The sequence below is a fragment of the Muscardinus avellanarius genome (genome assembly GCF_963383645.1).
Source record: "Muscardinus avellanarius genome assembly, chromosome: 1".
Taxonomy (NCBI): Eukaryota; Metazoa; Chordata; class Mammalia; order Rodentia; family Gliridae; genus Muscardinus; species Muscardinus avellanarius.
Genome location: NC_137786.1, coordinates 178,973,066 through 178,994,143, shown reverse-complemented (window position 1 = coordinate 178,994,143; position 21,078 = coordinate 178,973,066). Strand labels below are relative to the sequence as shown.

The 21,078-nt window shown below is 43.9% G+C and overlaps 1 protein-coding gene across 1 annotated transcript; it reads right to left on the bottom strand.

Moving 5' to 3' along the window:
* Positions 1–420: 420 nt before the first annotated feature.
* XNDC1N (XRCC1 N-terminal domain containing 1, N-terminal like) lies at positions 421–19,129 on the bottom strand (the record flags this gene model as incomplete). The annotated part of the gene is made up of 9 exons (XM_080689405.1): positions 421–650; positions 2,782–2,906; positions 8,495–8,510; positions 10,270–10,442; positions 10,677–10,759; positions 12,122–12,300; positions 13,488–13,643; positions 14,832–14,973; positions 19,085–19,129. 9 exons carry the CDS (start codon positions 19,127–19,129, stop codon positions 421–423), a joined length of 1,149 nt encoding a protein of 382 aa, XP_080545531.1.
* Positions 19,130–21,078: the final 1,949 nt, after the last annotated feature.

Genomic DNA, 21,078 nt, shown 5'->3' with positions numbered 1-21,078 from the left:
CCCGAATGCTGGAATTACAAGCATGCGCCACCATACCCGGCTTGTTAGGTACTATTTTTCCTTTGACTAGGCCTCGGTTTTCCTTTCAGAGAAATGGGCACGAGGATGTATACTATTCCCCAGGGGAAAGATGTTCTGGACAGTGTCCCAAGGCCCTAGAGAGATGATCAATTCTACCCCTGATGTTCCAAGGTGGAAAAGGACAGAGCTATCCTTAGGAGACTTGAGCACCATGGTGACCGAGCCTTGACAACCAGGAATGGGAGCAGGCTGGGCCCAGAGGTGCCCTCGGGTGGTCCTGAGGGAATGGGTGGAGAGAGAACCCGCCATCATCAGTCCTTCTCAGCTGTCAGGAGTTCTGCTCCCCAGCCCTGGTCATACAGAGTGGGGGCCGACACCTCTGGACCTTGTGGCTCAGGCCTAAAGAACCTCCCCACACACGCTGGCGTGTTCTTCTATTTCTCTTGCTGAGAAGTGCAGCTGGCAGATGGGGCACTGGACCCAGGACCTGGGTGGCGAACTCTCGGGGGAGGATACCCACAGTACAGACTGGGGTGAGGACGAGGAGGAAGAAGGAGACGCTGGGTGAGGCGGGGAGGTCTCTCCACAAGTGGCGGCATGCAGGGGAAGAGTCTCAGTGCTGAAGGAACCTAAGGGAGAAAGAAGGAGATAAATGAAAGTGGCCCCATTCCCAGGAAGGATGCCACCCCAAGAAGGGAGGGAGGGAGTGTCTGCTGCCCAGATGCAGCTGTTCTGCAGGAACCTTGCGGCGCTGAGAATTTTATACCTAAGAGTCACTACCATGTATCTGTAAAACACTTAAAAAAATTTTTTTTGGTACTAGGGACTGAACCCAACCTCCAAGCTGTACCCCTAGCCCTTTTTATTTTGAAATAGGACCTTGTTAAGCGGCTACAGCTGGCCTCATACCTGTGATCCTCCTGTCTCAGCCTTCTGTGTACTGGGATTATAGATGTGTACTACCAGTAATCTCCAGTTGCAAATAAAAGACTTATTATTTATTATGTGCCTTGATGGAGGACATGGATGAAGCCTGAGGAACGAAAGGTTCCGAGAGCGGTAAGGTGGTTTGGCGAAAGGCCAAACTCTCCAAGACTCTGGGTGACTCCTGGTCTTTCTGGAATTTCATGCCCCTGGCCCACAGGTGAGAGCGGGAATTGACCGCAATTACATTTTTAATAATATTTAACCAGGTCTCTTTGTTCCTCCTTGTCCCTGTAATTTCCCTTTGATAATTGTATTTTGCAAGCATATGACGTATGTTCTCTATCAATCATTCTGTATTGTACTTTGATGTTTTCTTTCTCTTGAAGTCATGATTTTTAGCATAGCTGTAAAAAGGGTATTAAAAACTTAGTCCTAGAAAATAAAGTTGTCAGTTGTACCAGAAGCAATTGTCTGTGTCCTCACTTCAGGTCTCTCCCTCCCAAGCCTCGGAGAAGAATCTCCACAGTGCCTGGCAATATATTAGGAGCTGAGGGACATGAAATGACTGTGTGTGTGTGTGACGAAGTAGTAATGGGATAGAACCCAGGGGCATTTTACCTTCAAGCTACACCCCCTACCCCTTAAAAAAAAATTTTTTTTTTTTTTAAACAGGGTCTCAGCAGGGTTTGGTGGCACATTTTTGTAATCCCAAAGAGGGATTACAGGAGGATTGTAGGTTTATGGCCAGCCTCAGCAACTTAGACCCTGTTTCAAAATACAACAGGGCTGGGGGTATAGCTTGGAGATAGAATGCTCCTGGGTTCAATACCCAGTACCACATACTGTACACACATGCTGAGAGTCTTGCTACATTGCGGAAGCTGTCCTTGAATCTGCAAAGAACTACTTGCTCGAAGGGTGCTTACCACTGAACCACACCCCTGGCGCTTTGAGATGGGTTCTCATTGTGTTGCTGCAGCTGGCCTCACACTTGTGACCCTCCTGCTTTAGCTTAGATTACAGGTGTGTGCCACCGCACCCAGCAAGAAGGACCATTTGGGCCGGCGTGGTGGCGCACGCTTGTAATCCCCGCGCTTGGGAGGCAGAGACAGGAGGATCGCGCAGGTTCGAAGCCAGCTGTGCGGGCTGGCTTAGTAGACCCTGTTTCCAAATAAAAATGTAAAAATAGAGTGTAGCCTGGAGGTAGAAGGGCTTCCAGGAACCCCAGTACCACAAGAAAAAAAAAAAATGTTGCCGGGCATGGTGGCGCACGCTTGTAATCCCCGCGCTTGGGAGGCTGAGACAGGAGGATCGCGCAGGTTCGAAGCCAGCCTCTGCTGGCTTAAGAGACCCTGTTTCCAAATAAAATATAAAATAGGTCTGGGAGTGTAGCCTGGAGGTAGAAGGCCCCTGGGTTCCATCCCCAGTACCACACACACACACACACACACAAAAAAAAAAAAAGAAGGACCATTTGAACTGAGACCTACACAGTAAGCAGAATTTGGACATGGAGCAAAGTTATAAGGAAGTTCTAGGCCCTTCACAACAGTGATTGATTTGCAGTACCCGGGAGCATTCTATCTCCGAGATACACCCCCAGTCCTATTTTTTATTTGAAACAGGGTCTCACTGAGTTGCAAAGGGCCTCACTAAGTAGCTGAGGCTGGCTGCAAACCGTGATCCTCCTGTCTCAGCCTCCTGAATGCTGGGATTACAAGCATGCGCCACCATGCTCAGTTTCCAAATGTTTCTTGACAGCACCCCCAGTTCTATCCCTCTCTCAAGGAATTTCTAATAATACCATCACCACCCCAGGATGAAGCATCTTACCTGCACAAATGGGGCACTTCCCACCATCCTGGACACCACTGTTCTGGGCCTGGGGTTGGTGCTCTCTTTGCCCTGCCTCTGCTGTCCTGCTCCTGTTTTGCCGAGAGTTTGAGTTAGACAGAGGCCTATGGGAAAGAGCAGTGAAAGACCAGCTGTCAGTGAGAAGCCATAAAACTGAAGGAGGACTTCTGGGAAGATGGCGACCGAGAAAAGCGGGGCTTAAGAGCCCCACTAACAACCAATCTCCATTACCACAAAATCAGCGCCTTTCATAGCCAGAAAACACCATCACCAGAGAAACAAAAAAATCACCAGGCTCCAGAGAGAAAGAGGACTGAGAACAAAGCTCAGAGCCACAGAGGAGATACACCGGCCTCACGCCTGAGGACGCGGCAGCAGCGCCATACTGCCGGCAGCAGCGGCGAATTCACCGGACGGCCACAGCAAGCCGAGGTGAGCCGCTGCGGAACAGCCAGGCGGGATCTTTCTGCGCAGGGAGCATCTAAAGCTCCCAGTGGCTGAGCTCAGCACACGCTGCAGGGACTCGGAGTGGAACTCAAAACCAGAGAAAAAAAAATACGCCAGCCTCACGGTCGAGGGCGTGGCAGCAGTGCCATATTGCCACCGGCGGCAGCAGCAGTGAATTCACCGAGTCCAGTCCAGCTACATCAGCGTACTCAAGAACAGTGAGTCAAATTGCGGGCCACAGAGGAGAAATCCTAGTACTGTACTCCCAGGTACTTGACCCAGTGGGGGAGTGGCGGTGGCAGAGATATCACACCATAGGAGAACGCCCAACCTGGCAACCCCCATAGTCTAAAGCAGCCTCTATCGACTCCCTGGGTCGGAGACTCTGTGATACAACCCAGTAAAGGAGTAGTGGGGACTGAGATACCACAGACTCGAGATCCAGAGCACCTTAAGCGAAGTCATAGTGACCCAAGGGAAGAACCCAGAGAAGGCACAAACTTCCGAAATCATGGGAAAGAGGAATAACACTGGAGCAATGAATGCCCACAACCCCACAACATCAGAACCCGATAAAACAGAAAATCAGAGATTTCTAGAAGATCAAATCAGGAAAATAACTGTAGAAATAATAGAGGTGCTTCGAAAAGAACTCAGAGAGAGCCAAAAAGAGATAAAGGATGCAATTAATGAAGTAAAGGCCTCAATTCAAAGCACAAACAACCGATTAGAACACATGGAGAACAGAATCTCGCTCTTAGAAGATGATCATTCCAAAAATGAACACATAGTTTCTAATCTAGGAAAAAATATCCGACAGCAGGAATCTGATATTGAAGAAATATGGGCCCATTTTAAGAGAGCTAACCTAAGAATAATTGGAATAGAGGAGGGAAAAGAAAGTGAAACCAAAGGGATCAACAATCTCTTCAAGGAAGTAATAGCAGAAATTTTCCAAACATAGAGCAAGAGGTTGGTACACAGGTCCAGGAAACTTATAGAACTCCCTTTAGACAGGATTGGAGAAGAGGATCCCCACGCCACATAATTGTCAAAATGACCAATGTGGAAGCCAAGCAGAGAATCTTAAAGGCAACAAAAACAAAGGGCCAAGTGACATTCAGAGGCAAACCAATTAGAATCACTCCAGACTTTCCAAACCAAGTCATGAGAGCCAGAAGGGCTTGGAGTAACATATTCCAAACTCTGAAAGAAAACAACTTCCAGCCAAAAATTTCCTACCCAGCAAAACTTTCTATCAAATTAGATGGAAAAATAAGAAGCTTCCATGACAAACAGAAACTGAAGGAATTTATGTCTTCAAAACCAGCGCTAGAGAAAATACTCAAAGAGATTAACTACAAAGAAGAAATAGGTAACACACACCAGAACCAGAGAAACAAGATTTTCCATCCAACAGACAACTAAGATTGGTTATCTGTGGAGATTCATTATTTATGTTAGTCTTTTACCTATCTCTAAATTGTATTGTTTGCCTTTATTGTTTTTAATTTTTAGGATTTCTAGTTGGAATATTAATATACCTTCAGATATAGCATTTGGAAATATTTTATCCCATTCTATTAGTAACTTTTAACTCTGTTTACATTGTCTTTGGATATACAATATACATTGTCTTTGGATATACAATATTTTTTATTTTTTAGGGAGGTTTGTATACTCTTCTGTTGCCTGTGCCATTGAAATCATATCCAAGAAATCACTGCCAATTTCAATGTTGTGAGGTTTTATGACCCAGATTTTCTTTTAAAAGTTTATAGTCTTAAGATTTATATTTAGGTCTTTTATCTATTTTGAGTTAATATTTGTATATGGGATTAGGTAAGGGTCCAATTTTATTCTTTTCCATGTAAGTATTATTTTTCAACAATATTTAGTTAAAAGATTATTATTTCCACCACTAAATGTTCGTGGAAACCTTGTCAAAAATAACTTGACAATATAGGGAAGAATTTAGCTCTAGGCTTTTATTTAACTCCAATGGTTTATATATCTGCCTTTAGAACAGTACTACACTGTTTCAATTATTGTAGCTTTATATGGTTTGAAATCAGAAAATATATATTTTCTAGATTTGTTCTTTTTCAAGATCGTTTTGGGTATCTAGAGTCCATATTCCATATTAGGATAGATTTTTTTCTGAAAAATAAATATATAAATATATGATAGTTTCACCTAAAAAAAATAGAAAAAAATATTCTCTGGTAAGAAAGAAAGCAAAAAGAAATATTGAAATGTTATCTTTAAGTCATCAAAAGCTTGGTATCAGACAAATGAAACTGTTATGTGAAATTATCATTTTAAATTTTGGATAAATTGCTATAATACTAGATGTCAACCACTAAGCCAAGCATGGGAGGGAGAGATGGGGAGAGAATGGGGTGGGGATCGGGTGGGGGCTGACTTGGCGATGTGTGCATGTATGTCTACAAAAGTTTGTATCCCAATATGATGTATGAATACAGTGCACCAATAAAAATAAAAAAAATTAAAAAATAATAAATGAAAAAAAAAAAAAAAAAGAACTGAAGGAGCCGAGAATAAGGGTAAAAATAACGTTGAATAGATGTGGACCTAGAAACCCTGGGTTGGGTACTGGTTTTCCCACTTGACATATCAGACCTGAAAGAGTGTGTGTGTGTGTGTGTGTGTGTGTATGTGTGTGTGGTACTGGGGGTTAAACTCAGGGCCTGTAAATGCTAGACAAGTGCACCACTACTGGGTTGCATCCCTAGCCCTTTTTATTTTGAGCCAGAGTCTTGTAAGTTGCTCAGGCTAGTCTCAAACTTTCAGTACTTCTGTCTCAGCCTCCCAAGTAGCTTGGATTACAAGCATGTGTGACTGTGCTGGAGTGGAGGGAAAGAGAGTTATTTAACTTCTGAATATCTGAGAATGGAGCTTCTAGGGCCAGGAGTGTAGCTCAGTGGTAGAGCACTTGCCTAGCATGTATGAGGCCCTGTGTTACATCCCCAACAAAACAAAAAATCCTCAGAGCTTCTATTATTGTTCTCAATCAAATACATATATTACTGAGAGCTGGGCATGGTGGCACATGCTTGTAATCCCAGCATTTGGGAGGCTGGGACAAGAGGATCACGGTTCGTAGACAGCCTCAGCTACTTAGTGAGGTCCTTTGCAACTCAGTGAGATCCCGTTTCAAAATAAAGAATAAAGAATCGGGTTAGGGGTATAGCTCAGAGATAGAATGCCCCTGGGTACCCACTAAAAACATAAAAATATCAAATATATATATATATATATATATACTGAAGATTGAACCTAGAAGCATTCTACCTCTATTCTTAGATTTTTAGTGATGTTCAAAATTGAGATAACACCCATATCATAAAAGTCACTCTATTTATAAGGTTGAAAAAAACACATCTAGTTTTCAGAACATTTCTTTCTTTCTTTTTTTTTTTTGGTGATACTCAGGGGCATTTTGCCTCTGAGCTATACCCCTAGACCTATACTCAGGGGAATTCTACCTCCGAGCTACACTCCCAGATCTTTTTATTTATTTAATTTAATTTAAATTTTTTTTTTTTTTTTTTTTTTGCGGGTCTGGGAGTGGAACCCAGGGGCCTTCGACCTCCGAGCTACACCCCCTGTCCCATTTTTTTTATTCTTTATTTTAAAACTGGGTCTCACTGAGTTGCAGAGGCCTCACTAGGTAGCTGAGGGTGCCTGCGAACCACGATCCTCCGGTCTCAGCCTCCCGAATGCTGGGATTACAAGCGTGCGCCACCACGCCCGGCTCCCCAGATCTTTTTAAAAAATTTATTTTGAAACAGGTCCTCACTAAGTTGCAGACGGTCTTGATCAGTTGCTGAGGTTGGTCATGAGCCTGTGATCCTCTTGTCTCAGCTTCCCAAGTATGGGAATTACAAGTGTGCACCAACATATGCAGATTATTATTTTTTAATTTTTTTATTTTGAAATGGGGTTTCACTAACTTGCAGAGGGCCTTGCTAAGTTGTTGAGGCTGGCCACGAATGGGTGATCCTCCTGTCTCAGCCTCCCAAGTACTAAGATTACAGGTATGTGCCAACATACCCAGCTCTAGTTTCAGAATATTTTTATTACTCCCTAAAGAAATTCCAAACTCATGAGCAGTGACTTCTCATTCCTCTGTCCCTACAGACTTTGGCAGCCACTAAGCTACTTCCTATGAATTTGTCTACTCTGGACATGGCATAAAGCGCAATCCTACAATATGTGGTCTTTTGTGGATGATTTCTTTTGCTTACCATGTTTTTAAGGTTCATCCATATTAGAGACGATCAGTTTTATATATTCTTTTTCATGACTGAATATTTTATTGTATAGATATAACACATTTTATCCATTCATCAGACTGATGGATTGTTTCTACTGTTTGGCTATTATGAATAAGGATGTGTTGACCATATATTTATAAGCTTTTATGTGACTCCCTGTTGTACACACTAGGTGTAGAATTGCTGGGTCAGAGGGTATCTCGATGTTTAGCTTTTTCAATTGCCAAACTGTCTGCTAAATAGCGGCACTATTTTACATTCCCACTGGCATTGTATGAGAGTCCCAATTTCCCTGTTTCTTTGCCAATACTTGTAGCCCATCATTTTTTTTTTTCCTTTCTTTTTTTGTGATACTGAGGATTGAATTCTGGGGCATTCTACTTCTGAGCTACACCCCCAGCCCGATTTTTTTTCTTATTTGGAAACAGAATCTCATTAGCCGCAGAGGGCCTCACTAAGTTGCCAAGGCTGGCTGTGAACCTGTGATCCTCCTATCTCAGCCTCCCAAGCACTTGGATTATAAGTGTGCACCACCACACCTGGCTGTAGTCCCTTTTGTAAATTATAGCCATCCTAATGGGAACAAAGTAAATAGTATGTTTTTGAATTACATTTCTTTGATGGTAAACAATGTTGAACATCTTTTCATTTGTTTACTGACCATTTATAAATCTTCTTTGGAGAAAAGCTTGATCCTCTGACCATTTTTAAAATCAGGTTAAATTTTTCACTGTTGACTTGTAAGGGTTCTTTATATATTCCAGATACAAGTAGTTTATCAAATACGTGATATACAAATATTTCTTCCCCTATGCTACAGGTTGTCTTTTTAGTTTCTTGGCAATGTCCTTTGAAGCAGGAAAGATTTAGATTTTTATAACATCCATGAAATGCAGTGAACTCGTTTTCAGATTTGGTTTATACTAGCACTACCTCCTTCCCACCTCCAGGCCTGGTAACCTGAGGAGAAGAACATTTTTCCAACCTTTAGCTCTAGACTAAGAAATCAGGACCCCCACACAGGATATTCTCTGACCTACGTGTAAATAGAGTGGGGAAAGGACAGCTACTGAGGGTAATACAGTTTGGAGAGAAGAGCTGGGATCTGGGGCTTCCGGGTTGAGCTACTTACCTTTGGTCCTGCACTTTCCGCCTCTTTGTCCTTCCCATATTGCTCCCTGGGTTTTGTTCCTTTGCTCTTGGCTCTGTGTTGGAAATGCTCATTAAAAAAGGCTTTCATATATAGTATTCCTTCTCTCTCTCTTTCTTTAAAAATTTGGTTCTTGGGTTAGAATGCTCAGAGGCATTCTTCCACTGAGCTATACCTCTAGCCCTTTTTATGTTTATTTACTTACTACTTTTTGTGGTGCTGGGGATTGAACCAGGGGCACTCTGCCTCTGAGCTGTACCCCCAGCCCTATTTTATTTTTAATTTGGAAACAGTGTCTTGCTAAGTTGCTGAGGCTGGCCTTGAACCTGTGATCCTCCTGCCTCAGCCTACCAAGTACTGGGATTACAGGCATGTGCCACCACACCTGGCTTATTATTATTATTATTATTTTTTGTAGTACTGGGGGTGAAACCCAGGGACATTCTACCTCTGAGCTACACCCCCAGCCCTATTTTTTATTCTTTATTTTGAAACAAGGTCTCACTGAGTTGCAAAGGACCTCAATAAATAGCTGAGGATGTCCATGAACCGCGATCCTCCTGTCTCAGCCACTCAAATGCTGAGATTACAAGCGTGCGCCACCTCACCTGGCTGGCTTATTGTTTTTATTTTAAAACAGGATCTTGCTAAGTTGCTGAGACCAGCCTCGAACCTGCCTCAGCCTTCCAAGTACTGGGATTACAGGGGGTGCTGCTTCATTCAGCTTCCTACTCTTAAAGTAATAAACAACATTCTTTCATTACATGAAAGTGCCTAGTATTGTCTAGTGTAAAATATAACCCTCAAAAGTTTTCTAATATTTTCTTCGTCTATGATAGAATTACACTATTCTCCTACCTTATTTCTCCAATAAACTTCATACCCCACCACTTGACTTAATTGTCTGAGATACTCTCAGAATGATAGGCCTGCAAAAGGCATATATATATATATTATTTGGTTTAATCTCTTCACTTGGATGATGAGAGAACTGAGAATTAAAGAGATAAGGATTTCTGATTCCTAGGCCAGTGTCCTCCAATTACTATACTAAACTACTAAAATTATATATATATATATATATATATATATATATATATATATATATATATATTATTTGCAGTATTAGGGAACCCAGGGGCATTCTATCTCCGAGTTATACTCCCAGCCCTATTTCTTGTTCTTTCTTTCTTTCTTTCTTTCTTTCTTTCTTCCTCTCATTCTTTCTTTTTTATTGGTGGTACTGGGGGTGGAACCCAGAGGCCTTCTACCTCTGGGCTATACACCCAGACCTATTTTATATTTTTATTTTGAAACAGGGTCTCACTAAGTTGCAGAGGGCCTCACTAAGTAGCTAAGGCTGGCTGTGAATCGCGATCCACCTGTCTCAGCCTCCCGAATGCTGGGATTACAAGCGTGCTCCACTATGCCCAGCTTTACTACACACTATTTGATTTCTCTTCTTCACTGACAAGTCCTATTTGTGAGGCACCCCTGTACAGCGGTGGTGGAAGAACATTCAGGGAGGAAGGTCATTGCTAGGCACATTGGGGCCTTCTGGGGCCTTACCTGCACTCCCCAGGTGACTGGCACCTGGTCCCAAATGCTTGTTCTTTGGGCTTGCCATACTGGCTGGAGGGACCCTTCGGGCAGCAGAAAGCACCATGCGGGCTGAACGCCCCAGAGTCCCAGGCTGTAGCTGCTTTAGCATATCCTTGAGCTCTGAGATTTCTTTGGTGCTTCTGCAGAGAAACAGAGCATGGTGTTTCACTCAGAACCCACTCTGCTCACCCAAGTCAATGGCATCTAACAAGAAAGCCCAATTGATATGAAGATAGGGTTAGCCCTATAGATTATGTGATTAAATAGGGGAGCCCAGGCTTAGCTTGTGTGCCTGTGAGCAAGACTGTAGTCCATCTTGTCCAGGAGAAAGATGTGAGAAGCGCTGGTAGATCTCTACTCTGGCAGCTACGTACGTCTGCACATCTGGGAAGAATGTCCTCCGGATAGAAGGATTAGCCAGCCAGGGGCTAGGACCAGACTCCTGAGCATCAGATCCCTGAGAAGAAAATGGAGAAATGTGGACTACCAGGACTCACCACCAGGGGACACTGCCACCAAAGAACTCAGCTTAGTGAATACCGGAAAGGGACATGTTTGCTGGGGTGTGCAGTCTAACCTTCTTTTCCAGCTCTAAGATCTGAGATTCTATGATTTGTATGTTTAGTTCCCCAATGCTAAGGGTTTTGCCATGACCCTGAAAGGCCCCAGGGATAAGAAAAATAAACATGTGTGACTCTTATCTACAATTCCCCACTGAAAGGTCCTTTCTATAGTGAATATTTCTACTAAAAGCCTACTTTGTTCTAGGTGCTATTCTAGGTACCAGGAATGCATCATGGAAGGAGATGGGCAGGTCCCTAACCTGGCAGTGCTCCCATCTTATTAAAGGGCAGGGTCACAGGGCTCTCGCTCCGTGCGTGTCAGCTCCCAGCACCACACCATCAGGACTTGGCCGAGCACCAGCATTCCCTTCCACAGTGTAAGAGCAAAAGTCAGCTAGAGCTTTACTTTGTCTCAGCACTCTGGGTCTCTCCTAAGGCCGCACAAAAGCAACTACCCCTGTGCTCTCTGCTCTCACGCCATTTCTTCTTTTCCTCAATAACTTCAACTTCTTGTAAGGTTCCTCCAATGAACTGGATCTCTTACTACACCCTCAGGCCTATTTTATTTTTTTATTTTGAAACAGAGTCTCATTAAAATGCTTGCCCAATTTCTGAGCCTGCACATTTATATTTGTTTGTGAGTGAGTTATAGCAGAGGAGCCGGCCTGGAAAGGTACATGGTGGCGCCAGTGACAAGAAGGCAGGAGAACAATCAGAACAGGCTGAAGAACATGTGAGCAAAATACTGAGGGAAGGAGAAGCACACTGACACAGCCCCAAGCCCCAAACCCGCGCATGTTCTTCAAGGAGTTTGTGTGCGTTGTACAGGGAGGGCAAACAAAATGGCCTGGAACACATGTGAAGGTACGAAGGCTTTGCAAGGCAGGCGGGCAGCAGGCAGGGAACAACAATGGTTGAGGTGCTATAGAAGGAAGCCTTGGGGCTTTCAGGTATGAAAGTCTCATGAAAGCTACAGCTCCCCGAGGAAGAATATGGGATTAAGTTGGGATCCAAAAAGAATTTCATAATGATTAAAGAACAAATGATTTAACAGCTGTGCATACGGTGTATTCAAGAGCCACTCACTTGCATCTTCCCCGTGTAAGAGAGAGAAGTTTACCCATCTGTCAGAATGGCTGGCCGGCCCACTGATGCTCATGCATGTGTGTGTACCCCCTAATCAAGAGCCAGCTTCCTAACTGGAAAACCAAGAAGAGAGGGTGAACACTAAGCCCTTCCTCCACCATTGTACATACCTCACACAGCCCAGAGCTCACAGGGGCTGAGGGACCCATTGTAGGGTCATCCAAGGAATCCAGGGAGGATCGCACCCGCAGGAAGGCCAGGCCAAAGGACTGCTGACGTGTGAAGGGCTGGGAACAGGTCAAGCGAAGTCGGTCCCATGACTCTCCTGAGGCTGGAGCCAGGAAATCATCTTAAGGAAAGAAAAAAAAAAAAAAAAAAGGATAATGCTGAAGGAAGGATGGACAGAGGATCTACAGAGTAAACCTCACAGGAGGGAGAACAGAGATCACCAGTATTGGGATTACAGTACACCCACTGGCCCTTGCCTTTTAACTGTGACTCTTCCATCATGGCTCCATGACACTCCCAGCTTACGTACATCCTCATTCTACACCTCTCCTGGGACCTCATCGCTATCTCATTTGAACAGGAGGTATCTATAGTGCTCGGATCTAGGGAGTTCCCAGACTACCCTCACAGTGCCACATGCCCCATATGCTCATGGTATCAAACACCAGTATCACACCTGCTTCACACCTTCAATTCCTAACCCGACCCAGTCAGTACCTCATCCCCTCTACCTCATATGCCCCTCAAGAGGAGGCCTAATTTCTAATTAGGTCTAACATCACTCTTCTTTTACATTTCTTTTTTTTTTTTTTTTTGGTGGTACTGGGGATGGAACCCAGAGGCATTCTACCTCTGAGCTATGCCCGCAGCCCTATTTTTTATTCTTTATTTTGAAACAGGGTCTCATTAAGTTGCAAAGGGCCTCACTACATAGTAGCTGAGGCTGTCCACGAACCACAATACTCCTGTCTCAGCCTCCCAAATGCTGACACAAGTATGCGCCAACACGCCTGGCTTCTTCCTTTACATTTCTAACACCTCCAACTTAAACACAGTCAAATCTGTACTAGAAATGCAAATCCTTAGAGAACAGGAGTCAGTCTTCTGCTTTTGCAATGCCTAGTGAACAGAGATTTGCATACACAGAATTCAGAAAACACAGTATGCTACATAAGTCTAACTGTCACCTAGCTTTCTACCACTTAAATAAACATTTCTCCTACACCTACATTTATACAAACAAAAGCATAGTAGTCCACAAGTTTGTGTTTTGCATCAGTTTCCCCACAAGTAACAGGCAAATATAGATCACAGCTCATAAATACCCCTAGCTTTCAGAACTTCTCATTAGGCAGAACTCACACAGAAGCATACCACTCACTAATTACCCTACTCCCCTAATGGATAATGGAGATAACTAAGCCCTTCCAAGCCCCCCCCCCCCAATACTACACACAGTCTATCCCTCCCTGGTACTGCCTCTCTTTCTCGGGAGCGCCCCACACCTCCCGCTTTTGCCCTCTTTACCATCTTTAAACATGCGGACCCCTGAGCGGTTCTTCCCCTGCTTTGAATCTGTGAGGGACATTAGCATGGTTGCTGGGAGCAGGGTGATGAAAGGTCTGTCCAGGGACCAGGAAGAACGGCCCACATCAATCTGCAGGAAGGCACAACCGCAGTTACCTGGAAACAGAAGGTTGGAGGAAGAACAAAGGTGATGGGATCACTCACTGCAGCAAGGGCATTTGGTGGAAAGACGACATCCCTCCACTCTACGAACAACTGGAATCTAAAAAGGTCTGGTGACCCGTGGGGTCCACATGGAGCCAGTAACTGAATGATAATGCAGAAAGACAACATCCTTCAACTCTAGAAACAACTGGAATCTAGAAAGGTCTGGTGACCCGTGCGGTCCACATGGAGCCAGTAACTGAATGATAATGCAGAAAGACAACATCCTTCAACTCTAGAAACAACCGGAATCTAGAAAGGTCTGGTGACCCGTGCGGTCCACATGGAGCCAGTAACTGAATGATAATGAAAAGGTTCTGTATCAGGCTAAGTGACAATGTGAAGGTTCACATTGGTCCCCCCAGCCCAAAAAACCTTCCCTTGAGAGACTTGCTGCTTCCCTTTCTCCAGGCTCTAAAGGCAGTCTAAAGGCAGTGCCAACTTCTGTCTCTCCAACACTGTATTTATTTTTGCGGGTCTGGGGATGGAACCCAGGGGCATTGGACCTCTGAGCTACACCCCCTGCCCTATTTTTTATTCTTTATTTTGAAACCAGATCTCACTAAGTTGCAGAGGGCCTCACTAAGTAGTAGCTGAGGCTGTCCACGAACCGCGATCCTCTGGTCTCAGCCTCCCAAATGCTGGGATTACAAGCGTGCGCCACCACGCCCAGCTATCTCTCCAACATTTTTCTGTCCTGAAAAAGCTCTTTGTCAGCCTTCTATCCAGAGAATTCCTAGATTAGCCTTCTCAACCCATAAACTCCTAGGCACAGTTCACCCTTCCAGCATCCTCTTGACACTAGTACTTAGAGGCAGATACAGATCCTATTTGTTGGCATTTACAATTATGTCAACATCCTAAGGCTTTACCACACAGATCAAAGCACGGCAGGTGTGTTGCGTAGTTCAAGGAGCATCACGATTCACGTGGTATTCTATATGAACGGACCCTTTGGAGTTCTCCAACACCAACCCTGCCCCAAGGGCAAAGGGCTCAGTTCCTTTCACACCAGGGCAGAGCTTATTCTGGAAGGCAGCTCAGCCAGAATGAATCGGGACACCTGTGTGGAGTGGTAGAGAGGAACAGCACTCCCTTGCCTTTCCTCAGAGGTTTCTAGACCCCAAGGAACTCACTCACCTACATCGATATAGCTAATGGGCACTGCCCTCTCCAGCTGTAGTTCTACTTTCAGTTGCCCACTCTTGTCCTGAGGGCAGCTGAGCCAGGGTCCCTTCTGATTGTCTGGGTTCAGTAAGTTCTCCACAGGATACTTGGGATCCTAAGTCAGAGAGAAGAGAAAATTTGGAACCTTATTGATCCCGGGGGGGGGGGGGAGGGAGGAATCCCCTGCAATCCTAGACCTTTGGAGGTGTCCTAATGTGATGGAAAGGCATCAGATGGAAATCGTAGGAACACAGATATCATCATGTGTTAAGTACTTAGATTCCATTTGTTTTTTTGGTGGGTCTGAGGATGAAGCCCAGGGGCATTCGACCTCTGAGCTATACCCCTTGCCCTATTTTTTATTTTTGAAACAGGGTCTCACTATGTTACGGAGGGCCTCACTAAGTAGCTGAGGTTGTCCATGAACCTCCATCCTCCAGTCTCAGCCTCCCAAATGCTGGGATTAACAATCATGTGCCACCACATCTGGCTCTTAGATACCATTTACCTCTAGTCATTTCCCAGACTACATCATTTATGATTCTTAAGTGGTTACTGTTATTACTTTGTGTGTGTGTGTGTGTGGTACTAGGGATTGACCCCAGGGGTATTCTACCTCCAAATGACACCTCCAGAGCTATTTTTTATTCTTTATTATTTTATTTTTTGTGGTACTGGGGATGGAATCCAAAGGCCTTCTACCTGCGGGTTCCCCCCCAGATCTATTTTATATTTATTTGGAAGCCCAGTCTCACTAAGTTACTGAGAGCCTCACTAAGTAACGGAGGCTGGCTTCAAACCTGTGTAATCCTCTTATCTCAGCCTCCAAAGTACTGACATTACATGTCCAGCTATTCTGTATTTTAAAACAGGGTCTCACTAAGTTGTGGAGGGCCTCACTTCTTGCTGAGGCTGGCTGAGAACCTGAGATCCTCCTGTCTCAGTCTCAAAAGTATTGGGATTACAAGTGTGTGTGCCACCACATTCAGTTTTTTTCTCTTCCTGGAACTGGGGATGGAACCCAGGGGCATTCTACCTCTGAGCTACACCTCCAGCTCCATTTACTTTTTATTTTGAAACAGTCTTGCTACATTGCAGAGGGCCTTGCTAAGGCTGGCCATGCACCTGCCAGCCTCCTGTTTCAGCCTCCCAAGTACTAGGATTACAGGTGTGAGCCACCACACCCTGCTCTATTATTACTTTTTAATTAAGCCATCAATCAATGAAGTTTAGAGAAGATAAAAAAATTTACCCAAAGCTGGGCATGGTGGCACACCCTTGTAATCCCTGTACTTGGGAGGCTGAGACAGGAGAATTGCAGTTCTTGGCCAGCCTCAGCTACTTAGTGAGGCCCTCTGCAACTTAGTGAGACCTTGTTTCAAAATTAAAAAAAAAAAAAAAAAAAAAAAAAAAAGGGCTGGGAGTGTAGCTTAAAAGTAGAATGGCAGTGGGTTCAATCCCGAGTACTGCAAATAAACAAAACAAAACACACTAAAACAAAAAAATTTACCCAAAGCCTTAGGCCAAATATTCAAGCAGAGAATTCCTAGGTTTCTGAAACCAGAACTTTTTTTTTTGCGGTACTGGGGACAGAACCCAGGGGCATTCTACCTCCAAGCCACACCCCCAGACCAATTTTTTATTCTTTATTTTGAAACGGGGTCTCACAGAGCTGCAAAGGGCCTCACTAAGTAGCTGAGGCTGTCCTTGAACCGAGGTTCTCCTGTCTCTGCCTTCGGAATGCTGGGATTACAAGTGCCACCATGCCCAGCTGAAACCAGAACTTTTAACCCTATATTATACCACTGTCTTTTCATTTATATGTCTTTTTATTCACAAACATTTATCTTCATAATAATCCTATAAGAACAAAGATTTTTATTCTAAGTTAACAACTGATGCTTAGATATAAAGTAATTATTCCAAGTTACTAATAGTGATACTGAGATAGAAATTCTGAGTTGTAATGCAGTCAGATAATTTTTGGTTGAGAGGCTTTGAGCAAACTATTTTCTGTCCATGGGTCTAAATTTCTTCAACCATAAGTAAAAGGGCAAGACTAGATTCATAGTTTTCAACCATGTTTGTTATTTCAAAAATAAAACTGTTCTTTTTAACTAAGATCTTACACTGAAGAGCATGAATATTTTTTCAACAAATAAAAACAGACATGGGAGCCAGGCGTGGTGGCACACGCTTGTAATCCCAGCATTTGGGAGGCTGAGACCGGAGGATCATGGTTCTCAGACAGCCTCAGCTACTTAGTGAGGCTCTTTGCAACTCAGTGAGACCCTGTTTCAAAATAAAGAATAAAAAATAGGGCAGGGGGTACAGCTCGGAGGTCGAATGCCCCTGGGTTCCATCCCCAGACCTGCAAAAAACCCAAAAACCAAAAACAACAAAACAAATAAACCAAAAAAAAGCCCCCAAACAAAAATAGACTTAGGGGCTGGGCATGGTAATCTCAGCATTCGGGAGGCTGAGACAGGAGGATCATGATTTGTGGACAGCCTCAGGTACTTAGGCCATTTGCAACTCAATGAGACCCAGTTTCAAAACAAAGAATAAAAAAATAGGACTGTGGGTGTAACTCGGAAGTAGAATGCCCCTGGGTTCCATCACCAGTGCTGAAAAACAAACAAACAAACAAACAAACAAACAAACAAACAAACCAGGCCTGGGTCAGGTATGGTGGTACATGCCTGTAATCCCAATACGTAGGAGGCTGAGACAGGAAGATTGCAGATTGAAGGACAGCCTCAGCTAGTACTGAGACCCTATTTCAAAATTAAAATAATAAGCCGGGCGTGGTGGCGCATGCTTGGGAGGTGGAGACAGGAGGATCACGCAGGTTCGTAGTCAGCCTGGCTGGCTTAAGAGACTGTTTCCAAATAAATAAAAAATATAAAAATAGGTCTGGGCGTGTAGTCCAGAGGTAGAAGGGCTTCCAGCAACCCCAGTACCACCAAAAAATAATGAAATAAAAATAATAAAACAGGGCTGAAGCTATAGCTCAGAGGTAGAATGTCCCTGAGCTCAATTCCCAGGCGCGCGCACACGCGCGCGCACACACACACACACACACACACACACCAAAGCTCTGTTTAAAGCACAGGTTGGGGGAATGCCCTGAGTCTTTTTTTTGTTTGTTTTTTTGGTGGTACTGGGCTTCCTGGAACCCCTTCTACCTCTGGGCTACACTCCCAGACCTATTTTTATATTTTTTATTTGGAAACGGGGTCTCTTAAACCAGCGCAGCTGGTTTAGAACCAGCACGATCCTCCTGTCTCCGCCTCCCAAACGCAGGATTACAAGCGTGCGCCACCACGCCCAGCTTGCCCTGAGTCTTAACATGTTCCCTCCTTTCAACTTTTAGAAGTGAGTCCCCACAGTCTGAAACAATCTCCTGACAGTGTTAGAAGATAGCTAACATTCTGTAGCATTTTATGAGTCTATGAAAAGAACTGTACAAGCTGACCATACAGGTAAGGTGGATAAGTATAAATTTTATTTTTATTTTACTTACAGTTTAATACAGTAGTTCCTAAATACCCTCTAAGGGTCTTTCTGAAATGTTTGGGGATTTCATAATGACTTGGAAGCAATGCTGTCACTGGGGCTGAGGACTAGGGATACTAATATCCCACCATGCAAAAACATAGGCTTATCTTCTAAAAAGTCAATGGTACCCCTTGAGAAAGACCAGGGAAAGGAGAAGAGAGAAGAGCTAAGTGGACAGAGGAGTAGAGGAGAGGATGGGAAAAGCCTAAGAATCTCCCACTGGATCAGCTCTGTGCCTAGGGCCTGGGATGTAACTCTTAAGTGGGAATTATAGAAATTTTAGAGAGGAGGCTAAGATCACACTCAATGGTGGTTGTGATATCTTCACAAGTCCAGGATGACCTTGAGTGTCCTGGTCTGTTCTCAATAAGAGAGATAAAACTGGGGACCCTGGTACAGATTCTGAGCCTAGGGCTTTTATATTCAAACTACTGGTGGAATCCAAGGGTATAACTTCAACTCCTCGGGACACTTCTTAAATGCCTTCTGTACTGTTCTGGGAACAACCTAAAGGGAAGAGCTGTTTTACCCCTTAGATTCTGGATCCCTGGAGAAGTTACAATGTCCCTTCAACTAAATTGGGAGTTTCCTGGAAGTAGAGCCAAGTGTTCTATTTTTCCTTTCAGTCATCTAGAAAAACAAGCAATGCCTGCTGATTAATATACCTGAGAAGAAAATGACACCACATGGCTGATCTTCACAGGAGCCATGACGGGCCTACCAGTGTCCCAAGTACAAGGCAAAAGTGCTTTCTCCCAAGATTTCTTCTGTCACCGCTTTGGTACTGTCTATGCTTTGATCTCAGCAGCTTCAAGAACAAAAATCTTCATATTACTCCTGAAGAGAAAAGAAAAATAAAACTACTCGTGATTGTTTTATCTCATAATAGGGATTATTTGCAGCTATCAGTCAGTCCATTTCTAGGGATTGAACCAATGGCCTTCCTTGAGCATGCTAGGTAAGGGTTCTACCACTGACCTATAGCCTCAATCCCTCCCCACTTCTTTTCTTTTTTTTTCAGGTCTGGGGATGGGACCCAGAGGCATTCGACCTCTGAGTTACACCCTCTGCCCTATTTTTTTCTCCTTTATTTTTGAAACCGGGTCTCACTAAGTTGTGGAGGGCCTCACTAAGTAGCTGAGGTGTCCGCGATCCTCCGGTCTCAGCCTCCCGAAAGCTGGGATTACAAGTGTGCGCCACCACGCCCGGCTCTTTTCTTTTCTTATGCTGAAGGTTCAACCCAGAGGCAGTCTACCTCTGAGCTCAACTCCCAGCCCTATTTTATTTTTTATTTTGAAAGTGTCTTGCTATGTTGCTGAAGCTGGTCTTGAACCTGCTATCCTCCTGTCTCAGCCTCCTAAGTATTGGAATTATAGGTGTGAACCCCAAGCTCAGTTCCCCAGTCCATTTTTGATGACCATCACTGGCTTGGTGGGGTGATGGGCAGGGAGCAGATCTGGACTCCCTAAAGAGACTCCAACAAATATGAAAAACTGGAATGCAACCAGAAGGTGAGAGAGAAGCAAGTACAAAATAATGTATTAATATGTTAATATTAGATTTATATGTAGGCGAGCTCCCCAAAACATCTCGATTGCACTTTAGGTCATTCATCTTTAAATCCTTACAGCCTAGCACATAGTAAGGATGGGCCACACATGCTCAACTAAATATATACTTCAACTCTAAGCTGGGCGTGGTGGCACACGCTCGTAAACCCAGCATTCAGGAGGCTGAGACAGGTGGATTGTGGTTCATGGCTAGCATCAGCTACTTAGTGAGGCCCTTTGCAACTCGATGAGACCCTGCTTCAAAATCAAGAATAAAAAATAGGGCTGGGGGTGTAGCTCAGAGGTAGAATGCCCCTGGGTTCCAACCCCAGTACTGCAAAAATAAATAAATAAATACTACAACTCTTGCTTTGCTTTAAGGAATTTCCTAATTAACTTTTCATTAAGTTACTCCTCAATTAGAAATCTTCAATGACTTGTTGACATATGTAAATCTCTTGCTAAATGGTAGGTGCTTACACAGTGAGTGTGGCCCCCTCAAAGCATCTACAATGTGGGTCTCTACATTTCCTGCTGCATCTCCGACCATTGTTTTGCTTATTTATTTAATCTTTAAAAAGTTCATATGGGATTCAAGTGTGCTTCTGCACACCTGTATCCTAGCTACTTGAAGGCTGAGGCAGGAGGCTGGCAAGTCTGAGGGTAGCCTGGGCAATGTTGTGAGACCCTGTCTAAAAATAAAATAAAAAGGGCTGGGGGTATAGCTCAGTGCTTGTCTAACGTGTGTGAGGCTTTGGATTCAATTCCTAGTACTGTAAAAACTAAACAGATAAATAAAAATAAAGTCCATATGTGTATTTGTACTTTGTCTTTAACCTTTCTTTTTTTGAGACAGGCTCTCGACACGAAATTGCCAAAACTGGCCTCAAAATTGAGATCTTCCTGCCTCAACTTCTTGAGCATCTGGAATTACGAGTGTGATCCACTGTATCTGTATTTTTTATTTATTTGTTTTTTGTTTTATTTTTGCTGTACTGGGGATGGAATCTAGAGACAGTCTACCTCTGCGCTACAACTCCAGCCCTATTTTATTTATTTTTTGTGGTACTGGGGATTGAACCCTGAGCATTCTACCTTCAAGCTACACT